Below are 16,806 nucleotides of genomic sequence, written 5' to 3'. Positions count from 1 at the left end.
CTGGAAATCTAATCCTGCTCTCTGCACATGTACAATATCTATTGCATGTCTGCTCTCTCCATCCTGGAAAATGGAGCCCATCTTTTTCCCTTTCTAGCACTTTCTTTCATTTTCTTCCCCATTAAAGGATTTATTTTGGAAATTCTTCCCATCAAGGGTGAATAGAGGGTGTCGTAAGCTGTGCATATCGGCCTATTGTGTTTGATTTGTAATTTTGATATGTAGGCTAGATACAAAATGCCTTGTCTCGTGGCTTTGTTCATTAGTAGCAGATTCTGTCAGCTCTGAAAAGAGCATTTGTGAAGGTAAAGTTTGCTGGTGGGAGTTGGTTTTGGTGGAATAGCTTAAAACTGGGTCACATATTTTATACACATGCTGGGGCTGATACGTTAACATTTTCACCTTATAAGAAATGTACATTTCCAAGGTGAAGACCACTAAAAGGCCTGATACTCAATTTGCAATGTGATGATGTCACACTGATACATTTTAACTTAAGGTCGATCCAATTTTACAACCAGTGATAATGACAATTAAATAGCCAGCAACTGACTGAGGGAATTTGTCAACAAACATTTAGAGGTTGTTCAACTGTAGGCACAATTTATTTCATTTGGACAGAGCCATGCTAGTATTTTTATCCCAATTAGTTTACTTTCTTACTCAAGTCGCATGTGTTGCAATTTAAAACAAGTCACGTTTAAAGTCATCCTAAACTAAATTAAAAAAGTGAAAGAGCCGAATTAACAGCGGACGAGGGCAGAGCTCCATCGAGGAAACAACAAGTAATGTATCTATGTTTACCTTCACTGACCGATGAAGGCCATATCTACAGTCTCAACTGCGCCGGTCCTAGCAGTGTCAACAGTGAAACAAAAAGCAGTGTTTACCTTTTTTGTTTTGAATGCCACTATGATGAAAGCTAAGACTTCAACCAACATAAAGAAGCACGACTGTGGCAGCTAAGGAGATTTCCAGGATGTCAGTGAACATGATGAGTTAATCTACCTATGACAGTGGTTTGCGTGAGTAAGGTTACCTGAGATTGGCAGAGGGGGATGCAGTGACGCTGGGTCATTCAGAGTTGGGGGTGCTGAGTGACGTCACCCGGTAACGATGACGTCACACCAAACGCAGCGCAACGGAGCAAAAAATGAACATATTTGTGAACATAACATTTTTTTTATGACACAGGAAACAAAAATATCACGATTATGTAAAAGTAGAAAATTAATGTTTTTATTTTGAAAAGTAAAAAGTTGAAAATAAAAATTATTAATTTACTACGTCAGTGTTGCAGTGTTGCAATAGTCCTTCACCAGGGGGTGCTGCAGTACCCTCAGCACCCTTACTTCCAGCGTCCCTGGGGGGATGTTGTTCTTCCTGCTACTTTTGGGAGCCACAGTATCAACCAGCCATATGCTGGTTAAACTGAACACGGTAGAGGTGAGGTTTCTTGTTTTGGCGTTGGCTGCGTCCCACAGTAGCCTGTGTACTGTTTGCTATACAATGCTAGCAAGGACTCCGCGGTGCACAAGCCTCACAGAATGACGTTCAGACAGGTAAGTGACGTATCTGTTGTTTTAAATTTGCACAGAGAGCATGCAACCACTGCATTGCCTAAAACAAAGTCATAAGCCAAGCTGCATTATTTATACCATATATGACATGTATGTGTTTAATGCGTTTCCAGTTGTTGAAGTAGCTTTTTAAAATGACTATTGTCAAGGATTTGCTGGCATCTAGCGGTGAGGTTGCAGATTGCAACCAACTGAATACCCCTCCCCTCTTTTTCCAAGCAAATTACGTGCCCTTCAGATAATGTAAAAACTCTAAAAGCCCTTTCTAGTGGTGTTTCATTTATCTGTACTGGGTTTTTCTATAAACTATTCCCATTGTCTTGAATTTGCAAAGATGACTGTAACTTTTACATTACGTTACAGCATATTGCATTAAGCTGACGGTTCTATTCGAAAGCGACCTAGAACAACAAAAGGTGCTGACATATTAACTTAAAACAAGCCAGACCATAAGTACAGGTGCATTAGTTGAACTTTTAGGTTTTACGTAACCCCTATTCAAATAATTAGAACTGAAAAGTTTGTATTTGTTAAAATGCGTTAATATTGGTGATTATTGGTGATATAAGTAATACATTTTTGGTTGACCTCGATATCTGTTAACTTTCAAGGACTGCTAAATTAAATGTTGTGTTTTACATTGGCCAGCCAAAATAACATTTTACCAATGCTGTAGCAAGAAACTGCATGCTCTAATATAAAAGTAGTGCTTTGGTTAGTAGTTGTGCCGTGAGTGATAGGGTTATATGTTCCACATCAACAGATGAGAGGAGCTGCCATAGGGCCTGAAACGCTGCTCCACAGCCTCAGGATTATGAGCTATTTACAGCACAAAATCATATTCTCCACTTCTACATTCACTTGCCATATCTGTCTCTCTTACAAAATGTATTTCTTGGCATAGCATCCATAGAAACTTTATAGGGAAAAGGACACCTCAGCTATATTTTTTCTATCATTCACATTGAACCCAAACGTCTCGGTTATAATCAGAAAATGTTTTCCCCATATAAGGCTGTTAATAAAAAGAATAAGTGATTCGCTGTTAAAATATTTAAAATGCATCACTTTACAGCAGTGAGATTTGCAACAAAAAAACATTGCGACTGCTTCCTCTTTCTAAAATTCATAAATGTGGTTCTTTATAGATATTAAAGAGTCTGGCAGGGGAGTTCTACACGCATAATACTCTTAGAGGCTATAACTAAAAGACTCTGGTGAAGTGATGACCCAGTTTTCCTGAACCATAACATCATTATTTGGCATTGCTTATGTGTCCCAAAAGACAAGTGCACTGCAGTGTGTAGCTGACATTTGCTTTCATTCTGTAGCATTGTTTCTCTGCCCATTACAATTACACAAATATGCCATACGCTCCTTCTGCATTGAATGTTTTCTTTGGTTTATAACTATTACATTTTAGAAAAAGTGCAATGGATGACCCAATAAATCATTGATATAATATAATGTAATATTTTCTACACTGAGCTTTTTTAGCCATGCTTGCGGCTTAATGGAGAGGCATGTTTTGGAGAGACTGCTCTGAAGTTTGGTACGGATATCAGTTGCTTTCAGACCGTGAATCCTAATGACTTTACTGATCCCTTGACTTTTCTTGTAGCGTTACCATCAGGCTGGCATTTGCAGTGAAATACATAAATCAACAGCTACCAGATGGATTGCTTCGAATTTTGGTACACATAGTCATGCATCCCTGATCTTCTTATCTAGTGCCATCAGATAATTATTGTTTCCACTGCTTTGGTTATGACCAGATATCTGCAAAATAGATGACATTCCCATTATTCTCAGCTGATGGGTGTTCAGTGTTAATTTGCGAATGTTAGCCTACTAACACGCTAAACGATGATAAAAAGATGGTGAATATGTTAAACAATGAAACTGCTGTACGCCAGCATTTGTTAGCATATTAAATTAGGATTTACCTAGAAAGAAATGCCTATGTGACTGTAGAATTAAACCTGTATTTAACTTACTATAGCAAAGATGTAATATTTATTGCAGGTAAGATGATAGAAGATGTACTGGAATAAATTAAAGATCATTGATCATGGTCTGGGTTTGAATCCAGTATGTCCAGAGTCCTCATATTCTGCCTGATGCAGCCCCTTCTGGCTTTCTCTGAAGCAGGGCTGTGAACAAATCGCTTTGATTATCATTATCACTCTGTTGGATTCTCCTGTATTGAAAGTAGGTCACATTTCCTCTACATGCATAAGGACAAAAAACTTCCAACAACTGTTCTCTATAAATTCTAGTTGATCAAACTCACAGAATAATTGGATTCTTTTGTTTTATCCTTGTGTCTTTATATCTAAATTGACTGACACGAATTACAAAAGCAGTCTCTTTACTTTAGATTCCCAAAAGATTTAGATGTGAAGTAACCACAGTTCATTATTCTGTCTCATGAAGTGTGTTTTAATATCGACTTGACGTTTACTTTAATACGTTTGTATAAGGAATGGTTATTTTCTCCACCAGGTGGGAAATAATGTGTCACTGAGCTGTTTTACTCTCGCCTCTCACATCCAATCAATCTCTCCCTGTCTCTTATCTCTGCTCTCCTGTCCAGATGGTTATTAGAAAAGAGTGAACCTGTCAGTCACAGACAGTGTTACATCCTCTGCTGCTTTCTCTTTTTTATGTTATCATAATGGTTTCCTCTAGCAACTCTGTGAGGCTTAGACACAGCAGAGATATTAGCTTAATGCTAGTGACAGCTTGATAACATAATCAAACTGACAATGCTAACGTGCTATTGTTTAGCTCGTATCACATTTGCTATTTTTACCATCTTAATTAGCTTTTTGGCATATTAAAATATGCTTAATAGTGTTTCAAATGGTGTCCTTAGAGCTAAATCCACTAAATAACACTTTTATTGCTTTCTCCTGCTGGCTTATCCTCTTTGCCTTGCCGCCGGCGCATATTGGGCGACCTTTGATACCTGCTGCTAAATTTGCATTTCAGATTGTTCATGTTTGACTTGGATTGTATTTTTTTATTATATAACTTCCTCATATTTTGACAAGGACTTTTAAGGAACCTATGTGTAATCAGTGCAAGCATACTGTTATGTTTGACAAGTTGGTTGAAAACTTTTAAAAAATTGTAAAGATTTGTATACTCTACTTAAAGAATCTGTCCAGTGTGGCTGAAGAGTGCATGCCTGTGCTTTGTTCAAAAATCGTTCTATGAGTAAAGACCCCAGATTGGATTTTTTCCTGGTGTTAGCCACAAACTGCCCAATAACAACGCCAGGCACGCAGATGGTGGCTGGATCAGAGGATTGACCTTGTTTCCTCCTCAGCTCTGGATATTATGTCCCTCTGACAGACTGACTGATCATCTGTGGATCAAACGCATGTCAGCAGTTTATTTACTGTCTTTGGAAGGAAAAAAGAAAGAAATTAACAACCGGCTCAGCTTTTATTTGACCTTCATGGGCCTCCTGAGGGCTGAAGCTGTGTCAGCAGGCCATTGGAGACCTGACGCCAAACTTTACTAAGATGCTCTTAAAGCAAGACACCAATTTCTGTCAGATGTAATATAGTGAGTCGATCTTTGTGTGTGTGTCCCTTCATTTCCGCAAAAGGTACACTTTTATCATATCAGATATCCGCTTGTTTCAAAATGTTGTTGAAGTTACATTAGGCTTGCACTGTAGACCCAAGGCACCGTGATTGGGCATAGGGTTTTTCAGTTTGGGCATTATTGTACACACATCTCAAATTAAGCCTGACGTTAGCTCTGTTTTTGATACTCCTGAGGCGAATAACTGGCCTTTATCTAGGTCTAACTTTGAGTCACAATATTCACAGGATAGTAGCAAATTTGAGCAGATTGGTGCGCGTGTGTAGATTGTTTGCGATATTTCTCTAAAAGCAGCTGTATACGACGTTTGAACAAATACAATGACAGCTGTAAGTGTGAAAAAGGACAAATAGCATTTTGCAGTATTTGCTAGGTGATGTAAGATATACTCCCACTCTGTACAGTGCAACCCTGTTCATGTCGTGTGTGTCCTTGCATGTGCGTGTGTGTGTGTGCACAATCTGGATTTAGGCATGGGTGAAGGGGGGGGGGGACAGTGGGGAGTTGTGGAGAGGGGAGGGGTGGTGAGGCTGTGGCGGTCCCACCACCTGCCACCCGCTGGGTTGTAGGTGGGGTTTAGGGACCCATGGGGGGATTTTGGAGGGAAAATAACCCAGTTTTAGCTGCCTCAACTCACGTGAGCATATGTGCAGAGCGGCAGACAGACACCCAAAATAACCAGACCTGTCCCTAATCTAGATCCCAAATCTGCCCCAGAATGAGATTTAAGAATGAGATTTACAATAATCTGAATGCCTCAGACAAAACTCCTCTGTCCTCAGAAAAAGAACACAAAGGATGTTTACAGTGTGTGCGTGTAACTCGGACTCTGTGTGAGAAGCACAAAATTCCTTTCTGTATCTCAATCAAAACACTAGCTGTTCTGGTATTTTGGTTTTTAAAACATCTGAAATAACCTTGGCGCATTTTTTCCATATTTGAACATTATGTGGTTATACAGAATGTGAACAAATAGTGTGAAGGTCAACACAAACTCACCGTTAATTTCTCTCTGTTTTGAAATGTAATATCCTTGTGATTTTGCTAAACAACTACACCAGTGTTCAACACAACACTGCTGTACAGAGAGCACCTTCTAAAATCAGGCCGCTACTGAGTGTGGTCGATCTATTGGTGTCTTGTTGTTATTGTGTAATAAGTGAAGCAGAGTGCAGTGTTTTCCTGAGGGAGACGACGTGGAGAATACAAGGGCTAAGGTCAGCAGCATGGAGGCCCTGAACTGTAAAGTGATCAACCGTCATAAGGTGCTTCACTGAATCCCTTTTATCCTCCTGTTAAAGGTCAAATCCACCAGGATTCAAGACGTTAGGAGAGATACCTGCTCAGAAACAGCTTCACACAGAAATATTACATTGCACCTTCTGGGCTACTGGAAAAAAAACACACTGAGAGAAACAAATACATCCTTTCATGGTCTCTCCCTCTGCCATCTTTAGCACGTCCCTGCCTTTGTGTAGTTCTCCCGGCTCCGTCTTGTGATCTCAGAAGAAAGGGGGGAATGTTTCACACATGAATATAGGTCACAGAATCTTTTGACTTTCCCCTGCAAGCTTGATGTATAAATAATGCAAAGAGGCCCCCCTCACATGCACATACAAACCCCCCTGGTTAGAATTGAATGTTTTTAGGGTTTGCCCCCTCACCAAACTCCCACCCTGCTCACTTTTTAATTTGGTCCTTTTTACTATACCGCCTACCCCTCTCAAGCACTCTCTTTTTCTTTTCCTCCTCCATCCCCTCCCCCCTCTATCCCATTTATTTCTCTCTTTCCTCAATCCCCCTAGTCTCCCTTTCATTCTCTCCCCCTCTTGTCCTTGTTTTAAGAGATGCCTCGATCTCTGTGCAGTCTGCAGCGGGGCAGATAAGAGCGACAGAGGACAGAATGATAATCATGTTTAGCCCCAGCGTGGATCCCCTGGCAATGTTCGGTTTTTAATGTCTGGCGGCGAGAAATGGTAATGACGGCAGTGTGTCCCTATGTGACTCCATGCCATTGAAACAGTAACGGTGACTTTATGGCTTTGTGTGTAAGAGCCATGTTATAGTAAATTAACTTGAGTAACTGCTTTATATTGACTGAGGGACCCATAGCGTTTAGTGATTCTGGTAACTAACGATTGGTATGGATTCCTTTAATTTATTTGTGCATTTTTCATCCTTGCTAAACCCTATCTTGTCTCCTCTTGTTCTTTCCTTTATCCTTTCCTCTCACCTCTTTTGTTCCTTCCTGCACTCGCCCTTTTTGTCCATTATTTCACTTCTGTCTCCTGTTTTTGGTTTTTCTCCTAAACACTAATTTCTCTTTTCTTGTCTTTTTCTTTCCTCTCTGTAGCTCTCTTCTTATTTCTTCCCGTCCACTACTTATCCTGTCCCTTCTTCCTCCACTCTTGTCTCTTCTCCTCCCCTCCATTCTTTTTTCTTCTCTCCTCTTTTGCCTCCCGCTTCCTATATCCTCACCTCTTTCCTCCTTCCCTCTCTTCTCATTTCCTCTCCTCCTCTCTCCTCTCCCACCAGACGAGAGGAGGAGGATCTCTCTGACAGGCCCAGCCCCCCTGCGCTCTGACTCGTCCACACTGTGTGACAGGGGAAGGCTGGGCTGTCCCGAGCATTATCTAAACACACACACACACACACACACACACACACACACAGCCTCTGACACACACATATGCACGCACACACACATACACTCAGTAACTGCCTATGCCAGAGCCTGCCTGAGCTCGCAGCTCAAGCCCTCTTAAAGCTGTTTTTCTGCCTGAGATCAGCAAGAGCTATAACGACACACAGCTGCCTCTGCTGAAGACAGAAGGACAAGAGGAGAAAGAAGAGAGGGGGGGGAAAGAGGACAGGAGGGAGGAGAGAAAACAAAAACACCAGCAGCTTTAACTTTAACTGCAGTCTTTCTTCAGCAGGGAGTGTTTTCTGCCGTATAGTTCAGGACTTTTTTTGTGAGACGGGGGTGGAAAAGAAGAGGGGTTCGGAGTTCACATGACATAATCGGAGTGAATGGGTTGCCATGGTGACTCACCCAGGGAGCCTGACCCGTGCGGAGTGAATGGAGGGAGCGCCTTGGACGCCAAGTGAACGATAAACTAACAGAGGGGAGTCACCAGAGAGAGAGAGAGAGAGAGGAGAAAGCAAAGGAGTGGTGGATAACAGAGGAGCGCAGCAGAGGCTGAGAATGGAGGACGGGTTTTCCAGCTACAGCAGCTTGTATGACACCTCATCGCTGCTACAGTTCTGCAACGGTAAAAAAATATAATCCTCTTCCTCCCCCAATCCCCTCTTCTCCCTCAGCTGCATGTTGTTTCTCTGGACTTGACATGTCACCAGCTGACTGGCTAAACTTGACACTCAGTATAAGGGTGTGTGTGTTTGTGTGTGTGTGTGTGTGTGTGTGTGTGTGTGTGTGTGTTGCAGACATGAAAGCTATTTTAGCTCCTTCTTTTAGGGCTTTGGTGAAAAAGGAGCCTGTATGTTCTTGTGTAGCATGTCAAACTACAAAACATGTAGACTTTAGACTAAATATCCACCAGCTCCAGGGAGCATTTACAGAAAAGCACCCTCTAGGATTAACAGGAAGTTTCTGGAATTGAGGCCAAAATAATGTCAACAGTCTGTGTGAACCAGCAGCCATCAAGAGAGCCAATAAACAAAGACTAAGGGAGGATGAGGAGCAGAGATTTGCTCACAGCAGCTGCCCTGATTACTCTGGTTCTGCGCTAAGGGATCTGTTATGAATACATTTCTCCCCTGTTGCTGGCTGATTCCTGAGTGAGACAAAACAGGGAAGACAGAAATGGATACTTTTGCTCATGTTGATCTGCTGCACTAATTTATCACATTTGCAGGCAGAGGGTGAAACCATACTTCAGGCTGCTAGTGTTTTAGGGAGGAGAGAGTGACTCAGGGAAGCTGAAAGCAGCATGACACACATCAGTATGTCATCAGTTCGGGATTTATTTCTGAGAAGCTTTACTTTCTTTTTTGACAAATTAATCCTTTATGTAAGTTATCCCTTTAATATTAAGAAATACCAGAACTATTTTTCTGTTTGTTTTTGTTTGCTCAGTGATGGTACCATCTCTGCCTGCCTGCTGACAAACAGTTAGTGAGCCCCCTTCACAAAGAGGATTATCCCCAACACAATAACCTACAAGAGCGCACTACTGTAGCAGAGGGACTTTAAACAAAGCTGTTATGCTGATTTGAGCTCCACCAAACCAGCTACGTAAAGATAGAATTAAATATTTATCAAAAGGAGAAAAGAGTAACCTCTCACCCCCCCCCCCCCCCCCCCCCCCCCCAGTTTGGTACTGTGTGGTGGTTAGTGAGCGTAAGCTATTACTGTTGAAGCATGTAGTAACGTAATTGCCATTTGTGGATAATGGAAAAAATCAATAATATTCACTGTGCTGTGTAAGCACTAGCAGCTGATGGGAGGAGAGAATACTATTGTCTGACAGAGGAAATCACAGACACAGAGGTATCTCCCACCATGGATACTGGGTACCCCACTACTTCCATGAATTACTGATGAGGTGGATCCAGTTTAAAGCTTTTATCCCTTGTGGATTTCCCTCATTAAATGTATAGCAATCGCAAAAGAAGGCGAAGCAGACAAAGAAACAGATGAGTTAGAGAAGCTTTTAATTGAGATACAGATCATGCGCGACCGCAAGATGTCTATAAAGTTTTATATAACCCTTTGATTATTTTCCTGCACCTGGACAGGCCAATAAATGACTAATTTAATGGTAACGTGGTATCAGCTTTGTTTCTGATCGTAGCTTGCAGTGATTACAATAGAATCGCTAGTAACAAAGAAACAGAAATAAATAACTCCAGCCCAGTCCAGTTTATTGTGCAACTTTCCCATAAGTTGCAAAAGTAAGTGCTGATTTCTTATAACCCAAACTAACTCAACAAAACAGAGAAGAAAAGTATGTATGCACCTTTTGTACTCGCATGTTGTATTCCTATGTGAGGAGAAAAGTGCTGACAAGGATTACGACTGAGGTGGGTCGGTTGGATTGACCTGAAAAACAGGTGTAGCAGGTGCTGTACTGTGTTAAAATAGAACAGCATCTTCCTCCATAAAAGTCTCAGAGGAAATGACTGACCTTCAAAATATCTCACACATGAAAGTGTGGTGTCAGGAACAGCATTTCAACATTGCAGTATAGATGTAAGACTTAGTGTTTTGTTGACATGAGAATAATTTAGTGAATTTCTGCTTTGAATTAGGACTTGAAACCGATCTACAACTTGTGATTACACACTCGTATTTTTTAAATTCCCCCTTGTACTTCTTGCTATGTCATGGCCATCACCCAGCCTGCAGGTTGTGTGACATTGCAAGTTTGTTTTTAATCCTTTACATGTCATGCTCCTCTCTGAGAAGAAGTCAATGAAATAAGACATGCTGCTGCTTAGGGGCTGTTGCCAGGGATGTCTAACCTCCAAACCCATGCTTTCTCTCTCTTTCCTTTCACACGCACAAACCAAACACACGCACAACTTCATGGTAAAGGAACAGCGCCTAGTTGCTGTTTCACACACGGCTCAATTGGGTGAGCCTATAAATGTGTCTGTAAGTGTATACAGCGAGGGGATGCGCTCACACATCTGCTGGACCTGTGTGTATGTTTGTGTGTGTGTGGGGCCTGTAGCCCAGAGTTATTTCATATTGCGCTGCTGCTGCCGTCCAGCTGAACCCAGATCCAATGGTAGTCAATGATGTCATTCATGCGCCTCTTTCTCTGCCTCTGTCTCGGCCGTGTGTTGTGGAGCATCCGACCAGACTAATGTTCACGGACTAGGTCAGCTAAACTGCAGAAGCACGCTGCGTGCTTTGTCCTCAGGAGGTCGGGGCTAGCTCAGGCTAACTGGAAATTAGCCCAATTACACACCCGGCCACACAGACACACACTGATTAGAGAAGCTTTGGGGAAGCTTTTTTTTTTTGTCTGTGTTCAATCAATGAAATCACATTTTGATCCTGCTGGTGCTCGAGAAGAGGAGAGTTTTGATTGAATTAGTTTGTGTTGTGTGCCTGGTAATTAGATTGTGGTTGTTTTTATAGGATTGAGCAATGTTCTGACATCAGATTGGCAGGAAATAGGGTCAAGTTGATTTAATTATCAATTTAAAAGATCATCTTGGATCCTTGATATTTTATAACCAACCAACCATTGTCCAAGGCTAACCATAACTTTGGAGTTTGACTTGACATGTATTTCTAATTCATTTCCATTTATGTATCTACAGTTTAAAATCAACATAGCTTTTGTCCAATAAGCAACCTATTCATGTGATATATTTATCAAATGCCTGAGAGTTTTGACTTAACAACATAAAACCATTGCTTTTGACATCTAAAGTTTTGCATTTCCCAAACGATATTTAGTTTTTAGTTTATAAAATGAAAGAAAATAGTGAAAATGCTGTCCCTAGATCGAAAATTTGGTTTAAGAACAAACACCTGCAAAACCGACATGACATTCTGACACGAAAGTAAGATCATTACTTGGTATGACATTTTAAACATGTTAGCACTGGTACTGTAATTGTGTTAGCATGTTGACGATAGCATTTTCTTCACCAATCCACTGCCTTTAAAAAAAATAACAAAACATAGCATAGCCAACTCCTGCATCATTCCGTTGTTTCTTTATAAATGACAATAATCTGATGAGCAGAAAGCTGTTTGTTCTGTTAGTTTAAATAAGACACAGAAAAAGTGGCTAATAAAATCTCAAGTCTAAAAACATCTGACAGGCGATGCTTTGGACTAGAATTGGCTTGAGTGGAGTTTGTGAAATGTGCAGCTAAAACATGCACAAGCTTTCGTGTAAAACCATGAGTTAATGCGATTCCTTGTTCATTAGCTTCTGATGCACCAAAAGCTCCCGATGTGTTAATGTGAAAATCTGTTAATAAGTAAATCCGTCTGACTTACAACTGTAATACTGATGATCTCACACTCATGTTCACCCAGCTTCTCCATCCACCCAATCCATCCGCCTGAATTCATTCAAACTATTTCTTCATTTACCTTTCTTTTTTACCGAAATCTGCCAGCAAGACACATTAGGGGGGCATGGTGAGGAAGGGAAGAGATACAGAGAAATAAGGAGCAAAAACCAACAAAAAGAAAGATAGAAAGTTTAAATCGGTACTGCAGATGGATGGGACAGCCTTGCAGGGCGGAGAGGGGGAAATTAATTAAATCTGAGGCTCGTTTGATGTTTCTTGGAGGTATTTTGATGCATAGTAGAGGTGACACGACTCCATCAGGTCTCCTCCCCTTCCTGGCGGAGCATCTATAGGTATCTCCATCCCAACCCTGATTAATGATGGCACGTGTAGAGGGATTAGGGTTAAAGCCCTTCTCATGTTACCAACGACAGTAGCTACTGAGGGATGCCAGTATGGAGGAGATAGGTAAATGTGTTTGTAACCCTAACCCTTTTTAGAGGCTACCCTTCAAAAAGTATTAGTGGAACCTTTATTTCCTTTGATTTAATATACACTGTGGGCTTGTGAGGGTTAAATATATGGACTACAATATATGAACAGGAGAATATCCACTCTTCTTTATTTTCTCCTCCTCCCCTGTTCTCCTACATTATCTATCACTGTCTAGTAAAACCTGCTGGTGAGCGGGCCTGCAACTCTGATATTTCCTCCACCCCCGTAAAGCTGCAGAAAATGTCAATAGAGGATACCAAGAGAGAGGGTAGCTTTAGGAAACGATGTGTATCCCTACCATAATTCATGACTGTACCAGAGAACCAGTTTAATAAATATCGACCTGGATGGGTTAGCTCCTCCACGACAGCTTATTCATTTAAAGGCTGACATTGATTTCCCATTGCCGTGTCAGTGAGAGCACACACAACTCTCTTATCTCACTCAGGCGTCCCTCAATGTGGCTGCATTTCTTACCACTCTGTTTCTCCCTGTCCTTCACCTTTACTTTACTTTCTCAAACTCTTTCTTCGCCCTAAATCCACTGTCTAAGTCTCTCACGCTCTGTGTTTGATCTTGTGCGAGTGCTCCCAGTGATGCTCAGAGTGCTTTTCTGTTTCCTCCCGACACTGAGATATTGAGCGGGTGGTTTGGGCTTCTGTAGTCACGAGTCACATTTCCCCCTCCTTTACTGCTTATCTCCCTCGCTTTTTCCCCCTTCTCTGCTGCTGATAAGGGTTCACCTTGTACTTTCTCTTTCACTTTCGTGCTGCAAAATAGCACACAGATCACCATTACAGCAGGTCACTGTGTGCTCATTAATTGTGTACATGTTACAGCTCTATGGAGTGTGTGCAGCAGATACCCTGCGTCTCCTGTGTGTGTAGTTTAAAACAGCAGACTGTGCTGCAGGAGAATCTGTGTGTGTGTGTGTGTGTGTGTGTGTGTGTGTGTGTGTGTGTGTGTGTGTGTGTGTGTGTGTGTGTGTGTGTGTGTGTGTGTGTGTGTGTGTGTGTGTGTGTGTGTGTGTGTGTGTGTGTGTGTGTGTGTGTGTGTGTGTGTGTGTGTGTGTGTGTGTGTGATCCGTGGCTGCCCTTCTTGCTTGTTATAAAATGATGCCTCTTACGTAATGAAAGCAGCCCGGTGTTCACGCAGTGCCAGCTCTCCACAAGGTTATGGTACTTAATACACAAAGGAGAATTTAAATGCATAGTACACTGTGTTCTATAGTGACTGCATGGGAGGGGAATTAGGCCACAAGCCAGAGCCATACTTAGTCAGGATCAAATGATACTAAATAGAAGTGCAGGCTGGCATTTTAGCAGAAATGTAAAGTGTTTATTCCATCAGTTCATTATCTTTGACAGGCAGAGCAATGCCAGTGTTCAGACTGACATTGCCAAGGCCATTTCTGCCCCGTAAATCTAAAGGGTACAGAAGTAACTAAGACCTAGACTTGAGTGAATAATAACGTTTTCCAACATAGAAAAATACAGAAAAGATTCACACATTTTAAGAAGCTGAAACCAGACAATGCATTATTTACTTTGCTTGAAAAAGGATAATAATTAATCAAATATTTGAGCTTTAATGAGGTTTTGTTGTCTGTCAATGGCGTTTGTTTGACATCAGCTCCTTTTTTAAACTCTATAGTGTTTTCCCCTTCAGTTTCCAAGATCTAATTAAGTATGTGTGGTTATCTTATTATACATTTCATTTAATTCAGAAACAAGGTCAGAGTTAGCGTGCTCAGCCTCTTGCTGAGCCGGCGGCAGGAGATACCATTTGTTTTCTGAACTGAATATTTTCCCTTTCTCTCTCTCTCTCTCTCTCTCTCTCTCTCTCTCTCCACTGACACACATTCACGCAGTCCCATCTTCATGACCCACTAAAACAATCAGGCATGTGAAGCAGTGTGCAAGTTCCTGTGCTAAATATATATACTGACTCTTTGTGTGTGTATGTGTGTGTAACCAATGCTTCCGACAGTTGAAAGGGAGAAGCACTCCCTGGTGATGTAGGGTGTATATTTAAGTGTGTATCTGTGTGTCCTTTTTTCAAGTTTACTATGAGCACCAGTACCAACAGAAGGTCAGGAGCGAGTCCTTGAACAGGATGTCATGGATGGGTAAAAATACCATGAAAGAGCCAGAAACAGAATGGAGTGATGGGATGCTTCCACTCTACATGCTTACTTCGAATGTCCTCAGAAGTGTGTTGACTTCTGCGGGGGAGGCTAGTAATAAATCACTCAAGTCAGCAGAATCCCACGAAGATGCCCTTATTTTTAGTCGCTGCTTGCTGCTCAAATATCACCAAGGCTATTTTCTCCAAACATAGAGACACAAGAAAATGAACAAGAGGATTAAAGGAGGATTTTTTTTACATAAGAAGATGCTTCTAATACACCAAGGTATTGAAATGTGTTTGAAATTAGTATGCAAATGATTTCCAGCAAAGATCATCTGTGTGTGAGCGCAGGTATGCGTGTCAATATTCATGTGTGCACATGCATATCTGTGCATATGAATGTCTGTGCATACATCTCCATTTTAATCTCACATTAAACCGTTTAGGAAGAATTAATGATCAAATCAATTACAGTGACAAGGTGAATGTTGGCTCGATTATATTTATGGTAATGATCTTCATCAGCATATGGTCTCCAGTGGGCCTAAAGTCACGCCCCACCGGTTTGGTCAATCCTCAACTGTGAACCCTGGCTGCGATTTCATCTGGCCAGTTGTGATGTGAACAGATATAATTAACCCCTCGGTGCCACGGTGCAGCTCCCAGAGGCTGCCCAGCACCCTAATTGGCGTCTAACACCTGCTGTTAATGGAGGAACCATGGAGGAAGCCCTGCATATGCGTGTGTGTGTGTGTGTTTCCCCGTTGCATGTGTTCAGCTGGACTGTGACAGATGGAGAGGGAAAAGAGGAGAATCCCATCAGAAATTCCATTAAAAATAGATTCATCACAGCTGCAGAGATGGGAGGATGGACATGATTATTTGGGTTGTTTTAACCTCTTATTTTTGTTCATTTGTCAGATTCAATGAGGGGTTTAAGGATGTGTTAGATACATATTAACACAAATTTAAAAAATGAAGCCAAAATATGCTAGCATGTTAAATTCTTTCACTTTCTTCAAAAATGTAATCAGGCCATGGTCTGGCTCCACTGACAGGCGGCTTCCTGTCCTGTTTTCATTTACCAGGGATAACAAAGCCAGATCTCCCATATATGATTATAGGAACACGCAATACCACAGTGAATGCAGACAATATCTATCTATTACCAGCAAACATATCATGTCCATTAAGTCATTAGCAGCGCACAATGAACAGTGATGTTGCAGCAACCACGGCCTGCTCCCAAGCTGTCCATTTCGGGAAACAGCAGACCTTGGTCCCAGCTTAGCTTTAATTCAGTGTAGCCCAGCAGCTACATAAAATATGCTATATTCCAGTTAGTTTAATAATTTCAGGCATTAGCCTGTGCCTCGCAAGTCAAATTACAAAGAAAAAGTATGTTTCAGTTGTTGACACGTTTACTGTTTATTTTTTTATAATTTCGATCTTTAACACAAATTGACATGTCCTGAACAGCTTTACCATCAGAACCAAGAGGGAATTGAATGTTTGTGGACTCTGAGTAAATCTGAACACTTGTAGGACATCCTTCCCTGTTCCAGTCGGCTTGATCTGACACCTGCTCTAAATAACTGATCCCTGCTGTGACTACAGAGAGCAAAGGATGTTTAATGAGGTGGCCTTGTGAGGTTTATGGCTCACCCAAGCTATACATAGGTGGATGTGACAGGCTCAGGTGTGTTTTCTATCTGATGTCAAAGCTTCCTTCTTGAAAATATGTAGAACTGAATGTAGAAGCAGACATGGCTGTTCGTGTCAAAAGCTGGAACAAAGATTTGTAAACCGTCCAAAGAAACTTGGAGGAGAGAATTCAATGTAAAACACAGAAAAAATCCACATACATCACACATTCATTTTCAATATTACTCCTCTGTCTTGTTGTGTAATGATCTCATCTGCTGCCAACACTGTATGTCCTCTCCCGTCCAGATGGCAGATTTATGATTGGCTGATGTTC

General features: G+C 41.4%; 1 protein-coding gene across 10 annotated transcripts in view; it reads left to right on the top strand.

The window, feature by feature from the left end:
* Positions 1 to 16,806, top strand: part of eml1 (EMAP like 1) — a 52,703-nt gene that overhangs the window by 10,403 nt on the left and 25,494 nt on the right. For 9 of the 10 annotated variants that reach the window (XM_063908851.1, XM_063908850.1, XM_063908849.1 and 6 more), the window contains exon 1: positions 7,875 to 8,470. The exons of the other annotated variant lie outside the window; for it this stretch is intronic. In XM_063908851.1, coding sequence (XP_063764921.1) covers positions 8,404 to 8,470 — 67 coding nt within the window. In that variant the 5' untranslated portion in view covers positions 7,875 to 8,403. Of the gene's footprint in view, positions 1 to 7,874; positions 8,471 to 16,806 lie in introns of those variants that run through there. 10 annotated transcript variants of the gene reach the window in all.

This window comes from Eleginops maclovinus, chromosome 19 (genome assembly GCF_036324505.1).
Source record: "Eleginops maclovinus isolate JMC-PN-2008 ecotype Puerto Natales chromosome 19, JC_Emac_rtc_rv5, whole genome shotgun sequence".
NCBI classification, from domain to species: Eukaryota; Metazoa; Chordata; class Actinopteri; order Perciformes; family Eleginopidae; genus Eleginops; species Eleginops maclovinus.
The sequence above is the reverse complement of the archived record's forward strand: the minus strand, read 5'-3'. Positions and strand labels throughout refer to the sequence as shown.